The sequence below is a fragment of the Arachis ipaensis genome, chromosome B04 (assembly GCF_000816755.2).
Source record: "Arachis ipaensis cultivar K30076 chromosome B04, Araip1.1, whole genome shotgun sequence".
NCBI classification, from domain to species: Eukaryota; Viridiplantae; Streptophyta; class Magnoliopsida; order Fabales; family Fabaceae; genus Arachis; species Arachis ipaensis.
This window is the reverse complement of record NC_029788.2, coordinates 118,420,523-118,435,121: the sequence shown is the minus strand read 5'-3', so window position 1 is coordinate 118,435,121 and position 14,599 is coordinate 118,420,523. Positions and strand designations below refer to the sequence as shown.

General features: G+C 37.4%; 2 protein-coding genes and 1 non-coding gene across 4 annotated transcripts in view; 2 read left to right on the top strand and 1 right to left on the bottom strand.

The window, feature by feature from the left end:
* Nucleotides 1-261, top strand: part of LOC107634997 (acyl-CoA thioesterase 2) — a 6,562-nt gene extending 6,301 nt beyond the window's left edge. The window contains exon 17 of the mRNA XM_016338353.2: nt 23-261. Coding sequence (XP_016193839.1) covers nt 23-100 — 78 coding nt within the window. The 3' untranslated portion in view covers nt 101-261. The remainder of the gene's footprint in view (nt 1-22) is intronic.
* Nucleotides 716-789, top strand: TRNAV-CAC. The gene has a single exon. It is a non-coding gene; the product is annotated as a tRNA-Val (tRNA).
* On the bottom strand, nt 1,158-3,922 carry LOC107634996. 2 transcript variants are annotated; one of them, XM_021121752.1, is made up of 4 exons: nt 3,575-3,922; nt 1,948-2,002; nt 1,596-1,733; nt 1,158-1,559 (listed from the first exon to the last, which is right to left on the bottom strand). In XM_021121752.1, exons 1-4 carry the CDS (start codon nt 3,812-3,814, stop codon nt 1,411-1,413), a joined length of 582 nt encoding a protein of 193 aa, XP_020977411.1. In that variant the 5' UTR covers nt 3,815-3,922; the 3' UTR covers nt 1,158-1,410. The 2 variants fall into 2 exon arrangements, with proteins under 2 accessions (XP_020977411.1, XP_016193838.1); XM_016338352.2 differs by having other exon boundaries at nt 1,158-1,733; nt 3,575-3,920.

Genomic DNA, 14,599 nt, shown 5'->3' with positions numbered 1-14,599 from the left:
TTTCTTACTGTATTACTTTCAGCACCTTGTATCATTGGTTCAAGAAGGTCTAATGAGGAAAGTTAGTACTCCAAATTCAGCCATCAAATCTAAGTTGTGAGGTAGCTGAAAATGCAGGCGAACATGTGGTTCCTGTTCAGGGAAATCCCTTTATTCTAATAAGTGTTGTAAGTGCTTGTTGTTTGATCTATTGATCTTTATTCGTTTCAAACCTTGTAAAGGATGCTAAATGCATAAATAATATGGTAATGTTATCTTTTATTGATGTGCTAATCTTATCCTAAATTCACAAATAATATGGAGTATTGGTTCAATCAATTTTCATTCTGGTTATGTTTAACGAATTTTTTACTCGTTAAAGATTTAAAAATAGTAAATTTCATATATTTATTGTTATTTGAAACTTAAAACTTACTTTTTCTATAAAGACGTACCATTTTTAACTCGGTAATGAGTAAGCAAAACCCAATAAAATATTTTTTTACTTTAACTTTCTTTTAATTATATTAGTATCAACGCAAATGTTTAAGGAACAAAGAACTTAGCTTATGTTTTTACTCTTATACCTTGAAGGTTACTTCTACTAAAAAAAATATATAAAAGATTGTGTGTATCTCGAAAGAAAATCCAAATAAAATTTCTAGAGATTTAATATGAAATTCTCAATGCTAACAAGTAGTTATATTCATAAACCAGAAAATTATTAACATCATTCGTCTGGGTGGTGTAGTTGGTTATCACGCTAGTCTCACACACTAGAGGTCCCCGGTTCGAACCCGGGCTCAGACATTTTTTCTTACTTTACAAGTGATTGTAGTTCATATATTGTACTAAAGCATCTCTATTTTTTTTTTTTTGGTTAAATCAACAAGTATTTTCCTATTTTTCCTATTAGAGTCAATTTTAGTCGTATAATAGAAGAGATTCTGTAGGGTGCATGCTTTTTCTAATAGTGAATTTTCATACCCAACAGAATTTGATTTTAACATCATTGGTTAAGAAGAAAAGATATCTATCTATTGGTTTTGAAGTATGTTATGCAAGTTGATTGTAATTTACGGATTACTAATTCCTTAGTCAGCATAGTTCAATCATTCAGCTCAATTCTTTTTGGCTACCTGCCAGTCTTGGTCAAAGAGCAACATAAGATACATGGATTTTCTTTTCTTTTTCCAGAGTATTTTAATCGGAAAAATAATAATTCTGGACTCAGATTAATCCAACTCAGCAAAAAACAATGTTACAGCACATGTGCCATGCCTCTTGGAAAATTTTAGATGTCAATTGCAAAAAACTAAATGATATAAATGTTCTATGTAAACCTCTTCTACACTGTACTTGTGGATGAGGATTTTCAGCACCCTCTATCAATGAATGAAACTACTTTTGTTAAGCCCTGGAGACACAGCACTACTGAGTCCTCACTTGTGTCGATCGAAATTGTTCCTTTGTCCTACCATAATAGACAGCTTCCTTCCCTGAAAAGGTGATGAAATTCCAGCCGAATGCCGATCCACCAACTACATATGTCCCTTGACCTTCTTCAGCCAGTGCCGTAACCTTAATTTCAGATGATGCCCTTGAGGTGAATGATTTCTCAACTTGAATCTGCTCCGGAGACTTCATATGTTGAGGCTGCTGCTCTTGCTGTGTTTGGCCATCTTGCTTATACTTTGCCAACGAAACTGCTTCCACTTTCATATCATCGTATAACTTCACAACAATCTTCAATTCTGCAAGCACAAGTTGAAGTCAGAAAGCATGTTTCAACCAATCACATACAAGATAAAACATTTATTTTTGGAGGACAAATCCGAATATAAATAGATATAAATCCAATTGATGAGAAATTTCCATTGAGTCATAGCTGTTATATGGGCATTTGCATTCTAAATTTATTATGTCATCAGCTATGTAATAAATAGAATTTCATCTGGATGTTCTTACGTTCTCGAATTTCTCGGGATTCTTTGCTATTTTTGTAGTCTGGAGTTCGGATAACCTTCAAGATGAAACAGCAATGGTCAGGCACTTCATATAGCATTTCAAGCAGCAGAAGCTACCACAACTTAAAGAAGATAGAAGTATTCGATTTACTCAACTCATCATAACTATTAGGAACAAAGTCTTATTAACTTCAATTTATCTAGGCAATTGCATGCTTCATCCTAACAGACTAATTAAAATTTCATAGGTTATGGTAACAAATTAACGTAACAAACTGGTTGAATATATAACTAAACAAATCTTCACAAAAAAGAGAGCAGGAGCAGATAAGAAGGAACTAAGAAACAAATAGATGGCATTAACATAATCTTATACATGAGAACATGGGAGTTGACAGAAAGATAACCAAAGGAAACAATAGTCAGTAAGAAAAATAAACATGCCGCTATGATGATCGAAGCAAAGTGCAATGAGGCTAAGAAGTTACGTCAAAAAAGTTTAAGAGTTTTCTTACCAATTTTAAAGATAGCATTGTACTATTCCTAGAGAGCAGAATGTAATTGTAATCTTTCGACTAGGGTTTATATTGAGTTGGGTGAAACGCAAAAGTTTGTACTCATCACTGATAGATCCCGCCTATAAGTTCAATACTTAGTTCATGGTCCACATATAAGAATAATTTGTAACTATATTCAATCAGAAAATCAAAACAATATTACACAAAACAATTCTCTTTGGCCGTAAGTCGCAACATACTTTCCAAACAGACTTCAGGAATAACTACCCCTCGTCCTACTAAACAGGGTGGACCACAAAAAGATGAAATGAAACCATAGTGTTCCAACTTCATTCATAAATCATATTTTCATTTAGGCCATTAGTATAATCTCTTTTAATAATTTTGCATATGGTTTTTCTAGGTCTCCTCCCTATAGCTCTAACTGTTGGATTACTTCCCATCTCATCCACTTCTTCTAAATAAAGCCTCCAGAGGTCTTTTCGGCACACGTTTAAAACACATAAGACGATATTCTATCATCTTCTCTAAAATAGGTGCTACCCCACTTTCCTCTCCAAATGCTTATTTTTAATGCTACCTATATTATCTATGCAGAGTTACCCTTCAAGAAGAATTATCCTACTAATTGTATAGAGGTTCTGTAATTTAGATCTTGTACTCAATTTCATCACTCATTACCTAATTATTTCAGACACCTATTAAAAATTCCCTCGAAAACCCTAGCAAAATGAATCATACTTTATAGAAAAAAGAAAGTACTAAAATTACTAAAAGAAAGCAAACACAATTTTTCTCCAAATTCATCCACAACTTTATCCCTCTTTTTCGAAAAGAACAGAAAACGAAATCAAATCCTCACCAAGTTTATAAATTCAAACACTTTAAGGAACAACAATTTCACCACATAATTTAATTTTCTTAAAACTAACTTCAAAAAATAAAAATAAAAACTTGGACTAAAACACATAGCAAGATGGGCAATGCAGCATAGCTCATACCATTGTGAAAGAAAAATAAAGAAAATAAAAACCAACCCAGATACGAAAATCAGATTGAGAGTTATATCGGAGGAAAAAGCAGAAATTTTGAGACAAGTTTGGGGTGTACCTGGATGAAATGGGGGCGAAGGTCTCGAATAAGTGCGCGAATCTTGTAGTAGTTGGAATAAGAATCAGATTCGAGAGGCCTCTTCTTCGTTGAAGAAGGAATAGCAGCACCACTCGTTGTTGTTGTTGTTGGTGGTGGTGAAGGAGGAGGAAGTTGTGAACTTTGAGTTGTTGTCGGTGCAGAAGAAGCAGCGGCAGAAGAAGGAGAAGGAGAAGTTTCAGGTGCTTTTGGTTCTTCCATTGATGTTGTTGCCCTTCTTTGCACTCTTCTCTTCTGCAACCAGCCAACCACAATTGCGAAATTGGATTCCTTTCTTTGATGGATTCAAGGAAAATTGAAATTCAAAGGTTCCAGCTTTCAACTTTATTGGTATATTAAATATTAGAATAAAAGACAAATACGTCCTCACTTTTGTTTGACGTGGACATTTTAATAATATTAAAAAATACATTTAAATTTTTCACCTTATAAAATGTGAGACAATTATACTCCTCTGTGAAGTTAGAGTTTAAAATGGCAACGAAAAATACTGACCTCGAGATAACATGATGAGATATCTGTTTTTGTTGATAATGTGGATGGTGAGCAAATTATTGATGGACAAATCCATTCTTATGTATCAGAACGATGCTGTCACATCAGAGAGACTAGAACGTCTTTTCTCAACCGATTGCGGACCCTGCACCTCCTCGATTGCTTCATATTCAGGGTTACCATTGCAAGGGAAGATCCTCTTGGCAATAGTATCGCACAACAACGTTGATCGGTCAAAAGAAGAATCAACCAAAGGGCACCACTTTGCTGCAAGACTGATATTGGTCAACGCACCGAAATTTAAAATCTGAAGATCATTTTGCAAACAATCGGCGAAGTGATCTGAGACGCTATTGTGGAGGAGCCGAAAATTCTTATCGCTGTTGTAACGATCAAGGAGTTTCTTGGTCATGGCGAGTTTCCTCTCTTCCCTCAAATCATGGGCATTCTCTTTCTCCGCCACAGGGTCCGAAACCTTCTTTAAGGGCTTTGATTTGAATGGCCTCCTCTTTAACCTGTTTCTCTTGCTAGATCGTTTAACGCTAAGCCCCTGCGGCTTCTAGTTCTTGTGGACATCGGAACCTTCTAGAAGCTTGTAGAGTATCTCGGGAAGGTCTTTGAAATATCCAAAATCGGTGAGGGATGGGACGTTGGCTACGAGTGTTTTAGGGTGGTTAGAGAATAGCCACGTGGCAGCAGCGTAGAATCCATTGCGATCGGACCTGCCGGTGCCACGGACGCCTTAGAGGTTACAAATTAGTTTGAGTGTGGTGAGGGGGTTGTGGGCCTATGCCACGTAGAGCCTCTTTCTGACGGAGTCCGGGGGAGTGTCGGGGACGACATGGAAGAAGAAGTCGAGGCATGGGTTGTCGAATGACAAGAAGGTTGCAGAGAATTTTTCGGTGAATCCCATTGGTGGTTATGGTGTTGAATTTTGAAACCATTACGTCAATGAAGGGATTAGAGGGTGCGATTGGGGTTATGATGGTGTCAGCATTGTTGGCGGCGGTGGCAGTGGAGGTGGGGGGTTAGGAAGGATTGTGGTTTAGGATGGTAGATATTAGGTGGACCTAGGAAAGTGACCATGATGAAATTCAGGCTTGTTGCTGCTGTGTAGGTTGAAATGAAATGGTGACGAAGACAGGCGAAAGGCCACCGTCGATGCGAAACTTGGGAAACTGAGCGAAAATGGTAGGATGGTTGTTTTGAGCGAAGAGGTTCGGTGCAATTTTATAAGAAAAATTAGAGGGCGGAGACAGGAGAAGCAAGCCTTCCATAGAATAGCAACCTAATGCATAAGGATGGATTTGTCCATCAATAATTTGCTCACCATCCACATCATCAACAAAAACGGACATCTCATCATCGTTATCTCCAAGTCAGCATTTTTCGTTGTCATTTTGAACCCCAACTCCACGGAGGGGTATAATTGTCACGCGTTTTATAAGGTGAGGAATTTAAATGTATTTTTCAATCTTGAGGGATTAAAATGTCTGCGTTTAAAAAGGTGAGGCACCTATTTGTCTTTTATTCTAAATATTAAATGTGAAGTATCTTATTCCACACTTTAGCAATTATTTTTTAAAGATACACTTAACATGAATTTAATCTTTTATAAAAAAAAAATTAGGCGTATATTAAAATCAGTCACCAAGATAGAATGTGAATTGGAATATAAAATACATAATAAAAATAAAATAAACTATGTATATATTTTGTTCATATCCTAACCCGCAATTTAAAGCGAGACCTAAAATAACTAAAGTCCACTTTAGAGTCCAAAACCATTTTCTCTACATGCACGACCTCATTTGTATGACTTGACTTGCAGAATCTTGAATGCACCTACAAATATGCTTATATATTTAAATATGAGATCTCAACAACCCCTAAATAAAAGTAGAGAATAACTACTCACCATGATAGATGGATAAGTTATAGAAAAATAACAAACTTATCTTTCCTACTATATAAATACCTCATCAAGTTCAGGTATTTTTCAACTCTAATCCACTAAAAAATATACCTAAAAATCCTTACTAACTTAAGTATCAGAGTCTCTTGTAAGTACCACATCCAATTTCTTTGAAGAGCTCGGACGATATCACTTTGTCAAAGGAGATGCCGGAACATCTCATTAAAAAGAACTTGGATCTCACGTTCAAGCCTAATAGCATATTGGTTTCAGATAAGTCTCGGAACATTGACACCATTGTTGGAGACTTGGAGTTTGACACATAACCTCTGATTCAAAACCCATGAGGAAGAACATCATAATGATGATCCGGCAATTGTCATACCCACACGATCAGAAAGAGGGAAGGGTATTGGTGAAGATGAAAATAGAAACATATAAGGGCGGAGAATCGGCTTTGAAATTCACAAGCTTGGAGGATTGAGAGACAAAGATCCAACCGAACTCATAGGCCTAGTTCATAGACACCAAGGTCGTTTAGAACAGCTCAAAATTGAATTGGAATGACAACGTGAATCTGACCAAGCCTAACGAAGAGAAGTACGACGACGCAGGAAATTAGAAGAAAAATTGGAGAGATTGGAGTCCGATCTCAAAAGAAGAAAACCTCCCGCTGGTTGAGAAGCCACACCTTTGGAAAGTGAAGATCCATTCTCAGAAGAAATCATGAGAGTTAAAGTTCCTAGAAATTTCAAGATTCTGGACATGGACCTTTACGATGGGACGACCGACCCCATCATCACCTAATAAGCAACTTCAAGAGTCATATGTATCTAGTTGACGTCTCTGATGCAACTCGGTGTAAAGCCTTCTCGACTACGTTAACCAAGGCTACAATAAAGTGGTTTTACAGTCTCCCTCCCAGTCACTTGTTTCGACGACTTGGCAAGGAGTTTTCTCACCAGGTTTTCTATTCAAAAGGACAAAACCAAGCGCGCTCCAAGCCTCTTGGGCGTCAAACAAGAGATCGGAGAGTCTCTCATAGCGTACATGGAAAGGTTCAACAAGACCTGCTTAGAAACCAAAGCATGCCCACTGAAGCAGCTATCATGGGGCTAGTAAATGACTTCAGAGAAAGTCTGTTCTTACAATCCATATCAAAGAGGCACACGACCTTTTTGTATGAAGTTCAAGAGTGAGGCAAGAAGTACATCAATATGGAAAAAACCACACAATTGAGGAAACCTACATTGGGACAAAGCAGTCAACATCAGTCTCGAGAAAAAGAGAATCAATCAAAGAAGAAAGAAAATTACAACTCGGACAAGCCTATGAGGTACCACTCCTACACTTCGTTACGAGTTTTCTTGGTCGATGTCTAAAGAGAGATATGCCATACTGAAAAATACCACCTCCTAAGCCCATTCGAAGTAAGAAAGGAGGAAATTATTCAGAATATTGTAAATACCATAAAATTTATGTCCATTCAACCAATAATTTCTATGATTTAAAGAATGTGATTGAAAAGCTTGCCTGAGAAGGACAACTGGATAAATACCTTGCTGGGAGATCAGATGAAACCAGTAAGAGGAAAAGTGATGAGGAAGATAGAGGATGGTGAGAGCGACCACAAAGAACCCCCCGAGAGACATATCCACATGATCGCTAGTGGGTTCGTGGGGGAGGGGGAGGAATAACAAAGTCCTGTCGCAAAAGACACTTGAAGGAGGTCTACCAAGTCGGAGAAGATGAAGAAATGCCAGACCTGCCTACATTAGCTTTCACAAAGAAAGATGTCCGAGGTATAGTACCTGGGCATGATGATCCAATTGTGATAACAATGATTCTGGCCAATGCAAACCTTCACAGAACTATGGGTGGCAGGAGTACCCGAACCTGCGGGTACCCGACCTGCCCCAACCCGATCGAGGTGGGTTTAAACCCGACCCGAAGCGGGGCGAGTTTTGATCGGGGCGGGTAGATGAGCGGGGTCAGGCTAAACCCGCCCCTATCCGCCCCCGGAGTACATGTATATATACACAATTTTAAGTTTCTAGGGTTCCTAATCCTCACAGCGACACAGCCACTCCTCATATTCATTAACGCGTCCCTTTAGCCCCAACCCTAGCAGAGAAGAGGGAAGGAAAGTCACTTCCTCTTCTCCCTAGTCACTTCCTCTTCTCCCCAGTACAACATCAGATCTGGTCACCTTCACTGCGCTGTCGACTCTTCCGCCGAGCTTGTCGCCGTCGTTGCGCTGCCGTCCTGCCGAGCCCGTCGCCGAGTCACTGCCACTGCGCTGTCGTCCTGTTGACGCCGTGTCGCTGCTGCCGAACGCTCGAACCTACTCATCATTGCTGCACTACCGAAGCTACTGAGTACTGAACCAGTGAACCCTTCTTTTTCGCCGTCTTCCTCCAACACGTAAGTTCCCCTGTCTCTAAGTCTCTTGCACTGCCCTTTTTTATCAGATTAAATCAACATCCAAAAAGGTTAATATCTATGAATCATGAAGTATATATATATATATATATGAGATAAAATATAGAAAATTAATTTTTTTAACTAGTTAAGTATAATCAATTTTTTATTGTAATAGTCATTTTAGTCGTACCAATTTTTTTTCCTTCACAGATTGCATGTATGAGTTTATTTTTTCTTAGATCATTAGATGAAGAATTTTTCCTTCACAGTATGTGTATTAGTGTATACGATTGCTTGCCAAATTAGTTATTATATATGGCATTATTATAAAAGATATATGTACCTCAGCATTTCCCAAATCATCCCAAAGCCAAAGAATAGTTGCCGAAGAAGAAATTATATCTGTAGCTTCAATTATTTTTAATTTCATAGTTCTGGTTAGAGTTTGACTAATTAGAGTTTTTATTCTCTTGTGTTGTTGATGTTTTGATTGTGTGCATTCTGATTTTTTATTTTGAATTGTTGATGCTTTGATTTTGTCAAACTAGACTCATAATATTGTTTATTCAAACAAGCAAAACATTCATTTCGTCTGCAACATTTTTCTTTTTATTTGAATGCAACCTGCAGTTTTGCAAAAATAATTTTGCTGTGCATACAAGTAGATATAGTAGCACCATGAATGAATGATAATGAATTGATCATGTGATGAAGGACTCGCTTCCAAGTTGTCTTACGGTGGTTTCGCTCAAACTCACATGTCGGCCCCCAAAGATTTATATTGACCAAGATAAGTCCCTCCTTTGATGAATGGTTGAAGTTACTGGCTGCCGTGGACCAACTCTAATTTCAATTTTTAATTTAGTTTAGACCACGTTCCTTTAACAACTAACTAGCAAATTAGTTAAACAAGAATGAAGAACCACCCTAATTTGTTTTTGGCTTTACTTTTAAAAAGATTGACTTGGAACTTGGAACCAGTCTTGTAGAGTTTGCATTTGGTCTTTCGATATAATTGAGAAATTTTTGCTGGGGTAATACTTGAATGGTTGTGGTTAACAGGTAAAGAGTGGTGAGATTGGTTAATATGACTCATTTTTTATATATTCTTAGCATGAGGCATTACTAAGATTGGTTTTTTTATTTATTATTTTACAGAATTAGAGTTAGAGTAAATATTTCTACATAATTATATAGTAATTTTTAATTGCATCATCATTAGAGTTATTTTATTGGTTGACCATGGAAACTCTATGCAAATTATTCAATTCTGAAATAAGTGTTGGCTGCTTCTATTTTTGTTACCTTTGCTTTGGAATTTTAATTTGGTATTGCTTTCTTCTCAATGGTATTGCATTTATTTCTGAAAAATTATTTCACTTTTTTTTTTTTAAAATGGTGCCAAGTTATTTGGTAAAACTTTGTGTTTGCTGTTTACTAATCATAATGCTTAACTTAACTAGTTTATATGTTGTGTTTTCAATGTAGGTTTGTTAAATGGTGGAAGAACAAGAATAATAATTGAAGACTCTTTTGATGCAATTTCTTTATTATATTGTTAAATTTGTAGTAATTAAACATTAATCTTTTTTTAATTTCAAGTTATTTGACATTGTATGAATCTTATGTTTGTATTTTAATTTAGTTATGAATTTTAAGTTTTTATAGGGGCGGGGCGGGTACCCGTGGGGGCGGGTTAGGGTAGAGCAGCCTACTACCCGCGGGTAGAGGTGGGACGGGTAGTAGTGGAGTGCAAGGACGGCGGAGCGGGGTTGGGTAGGGCAAAAACCCGCCCCTACCCGCCCCACTGCCACCCCTACACAGAACCCTAGTAGATTAGGGAAGCTCATTTGATATTCTATTTAAGCCAGCGTTTGATAAGCTAGGATTGGAAGAGAAAGACTTGAAGGCATACCCAGATACCCTCTTTGGTCTGGGAGATGCCCCTATCCGATCTCTAGGGTTCATATCCCTTTACATCACCTTCAGCAAGGGTATGAAGACAAGAACCCTAAGCATAGACTATATTTTGGTAGATGTCGCATTAGCATGCAGTTCTCTGATAGGTCGGTCAACCTTAAATCGACTTGCTACAATGGTGCCAACTCTTCATCTTTGCATAAAGTTTCCTACCCCAAAGGGAACAACAACTATAAGGAAAGATCAGAAATTGGCCAGAAAATACTACAATAAAAGTTTGAGTCTACGTGGTTGTACAAAGAAAAAAGAGGTTAATTCGATAGAAGGCAGTGTCTGAGTTTGTGAAAAATTGAGACCTCAACTTGAAGAAAAAATTGAAGAGTTGTAAATAGGAGAAAAAGTCAAAAAAATCACAAATGTGGGGGCCAATTTAGGTCAAAAGCCGAAGCAATAGCTCGTCAAACTCCTGCAAGACAATTCCAACCTCTTCGCTTGAAAAGTCTCTGACATACTAGGCATCCACCCCGATCTCATGTGCCACAAGTTGGTTGTGTACCCAGGGTTATGACCTATACAACAGAGATGACGAAAGCTCAGTCTTGAAAGAGCACAAGTCGTGGATGAGCAAATACAAGGACTATTAGAAGCCGGATTCATAAGGAAAGTAAAATACCCCTATAGCTAGCCAATATTGTGCTCATAAAGAAGCAAAATAGAAGTGGAGGATATGTATTGACTACACCGACCTCAACAATTCTTGTCCGAAAGATCCCTACCCTCTACTTAGCATTGATGCTTTGGTAGATTCAGTTTCAAGATACAAGTTTTTCTCTTTCATGGATGCCTACTTGGGATATAATCAAATTCCAATATATGGACCGAACCAGGAGAAGACGTCCTTCATCACCCATAAGGCTACTTATTGCTATGTAGTCATGCCCTTTGGATTGAAAAACGCTGCAGCTACATATAAACGACAGATGAACAATGTGTTCTTTCCCCACTTGGAAAAACTAATGGAGTTCTACGTAAATGATATGCTCGCAAAGACTAAGGACGAAAGCCATCCTACTACCCGACTTGTCAGAAGTGTTTACACCATAAAGTAGCATGGGATGAGATTAAATCCCACTAAGTATACCTTCGCAGTAGAGGAAGAAAAATTCCTAAGATTCATGCTCACCATAAGGGGTATTGAAGCTAACCCAGAAAAATGCAAGACAATCATGGAGATACAAAGCCCAACTTATTTGGAGGAGGTCCAATAATTAAATGGTAGGCTGATATATTTATCTAGATTCCTGGCCGATTCAGTATTGAAGTTATTGCCACTGTTTGCAATCCTCAAAAAGGGGCACGATTTTCAATGGACTCAAGAATGCGAATAAGTTTTTCAGGAATTCAAAAAATTCTTAAGTAAAGCCCCCATACTGACCCGACCTATAGTAGGATTAGAGCTCGTATTGTACCTAGCTGTTGCTGATAAGGCTATAGCCACAACCCTTATTCGAGAAGACGAAGAGGCAAGGTTGTCAAACTCACGAGTCTAGGTAAACTCATGGAGCTGACCTAGACTTGTACGAGTTTACTTGTTATAATTTTTTTGTATATATATATATTTAGGCATTCAAACTTAACAATTTTAACATCAAAACATATAATAAACTAAAAATACTACAATTATAATAAGTACTCTAGAACACACATTCAAATCCTACACAAGTATGTATCTAGTTCAACATAGAATGTACAGTCACACACAATCAAAGCTTCATATAACACAGCTGAACAAAAAAGAAAACATCAAAGCAACAGTTAAATGTTCTAATAAACTAAAAGCCTAAAACTGAAATCCTCCAATATCTTCATCTTCCATGGCATCGACATCATCTCTTCACCATCTTCATTAGAAACATCATTTCTGAACCAACATTCTCAGATATTTTGTTCCTAAATAAACAAATCAACAATACCAAATAATTAATTTAGTAAGGTTATAAATTCAAAGTTCAGCAGTGCCTGTAACAACTAATTTAGAATTCTGCAGTAACAAGTAACAACTAACAAATGTCATAATTTTAGAATTCAGCAGTAAGCCAGTAACATCTAACAAAGGTCATAAATTCAGAATTTACACATTCAAGTATTCAACATGACACACTAACACTAACAACAAACAACTACAAAATGCAGTAACTCAGTAACGCAAAATCACAAACGAACATACCTGAATGGAGTGAACGAACGAACCAAGGACAAAAACAACGAGCGGCGGTTGCACAACGACCAGCAAAGGACACGACAAATGGAAGTAACGCGACAAACGATGCATCGTGGTGGACGGCAGAGGCTCTATGGGAATCAAACAAAACAGAGGAACATGGACGAATTGTGGTAACCAAAATAAGAGAGTGACAGTGAGAAAGCGGCGGACGGGCAGAGAGACACAAACGAGTGAGTGACGAGATGAACGGCAGGGATGCAGGTGATCAGCGATGAACGGTGGCAAAGGACGGAAAAAAATGAGACTATGAGAGAATGAGAGTGAGAGAACGATAGGGAGAAAAGTGGGTCACGAGCCACATTAGGGATTAGGGTTCCATGATTTCATCAACGTTATTCTCCTCTCTTTTTATGGCCCAAAACGACACCATTTTGGCGAAAATGGGCACCTAACACAAACTTGCTAACTCGCGCTTAAACTTGCGATTTTGATCGAGTTTATCCGAGTCTACTCAGAAAAGAATTTATGTATGAGTTAACTCGATTTCACTACCTAAACTTGTACAAGTTTACGAGTTAAACTTGTGAGTTTGACAAAAATGCGAAGAAGGACAAAAATCTGTCTACTTTACAAGCAAGGCATTGCAAGGGGTAGAGTTGAACTATCAAAGAATAGAAAATTTGGCTACGGTCTTGTCTTGGCCTTTACGAGATTGCGAGCTTACTTCCAAACTCATAATATCAAAGTCCAAACTAATCAATCCATGAAGCATATCTTATAAAAGAACAAATATTGTGGGATAAATGCTACAGTGAACTGTGGAGTTGTTTGAGTTCGACTTAAAATATAAAGCTCGGATGGCTATCAAGTCATAATACCTGGCCAACTTCCTAGAAGAGTATACCGGGAACAACAAGGGAGTTCAACCACTTGAAATTTGTATGTAGATGGATCATCAAACAAAGCTAATAGTGGGGTAGGGGTCATCCTTGAGATTTGAGAAGAAACTCGGATAGAGCTCGCACTGAAGTTCAACTTCCCAGCATCTAATAACCAAGTTGAGTATGAAGTTGTGCTTCCTGGTCTTCGAATAGCCAAAGAGGTCGGTGCCTTGAAAGTCTTCATATTTAGTGACTCACAAGTAATAACCTCACAAATTAATGGTGACTATCAAACCAAAGTTTCCAACATGAAGTGGTACTTGGAGAAGAGTCTAGGCAAGTACCTCGAAAATTGAATGGTGACTATTAACTGGCCAAGTTTCAGGAAGCCGAGATCAAACCTATAACTCAAAAATTAAATGGTTGAGCTGATGTCCTCTCCAAACTGGCCAACACTGAGCCAGGGGATAATAATAAAAGTTTAATTCAGAAAATCCTATAATCATCATTAGTAGCAAAAAAAGTTGACAAGTCATATACTTTGATAGTCTCTAATATAAACTTGGGATGAATAACTCCTACCATCAAATACCTTAAGTTTGATATCCTACCTCACGAAGAAAGAGAAGTAAGAAGATTGCTAAGAGAAACTTAGAACTACACACCAGTTCATAATATCCTCTAAAGAAGAGGAATAACCACACTTTTGATGAAATGTGTTCCGAACTCGAAGACAAAAGAAGTTTTAGATGAAATCCACAGTAAAATTTGTAGAAATCATCTAGAGGCAAGGTCACTAGCAAAGAAAATGCTACAAGCTGATTTTTATTGGCTAACGTTACAAAGACACGCGATAGACTTCGTCAAAAAGTGGCTGCCTTATCAACTGCATGCAAACTTCCATATGGTACCACCAGAAGAGCTCATCAGTATCACTTTTCTATGACTTTTTACAAAATGAAAATTAGATTTACTTGAACCATTTTCTCAAGTTCCTAGACAGGTAAAATGTATGAAACATTTATATACAAAATACATGGTAGTTATTGATAGCTAATTTTAATGTATAAATAATATTTGTTTAAAAAATTATAATAATTTATTTTAGAAAAAAAATAGCTATGACA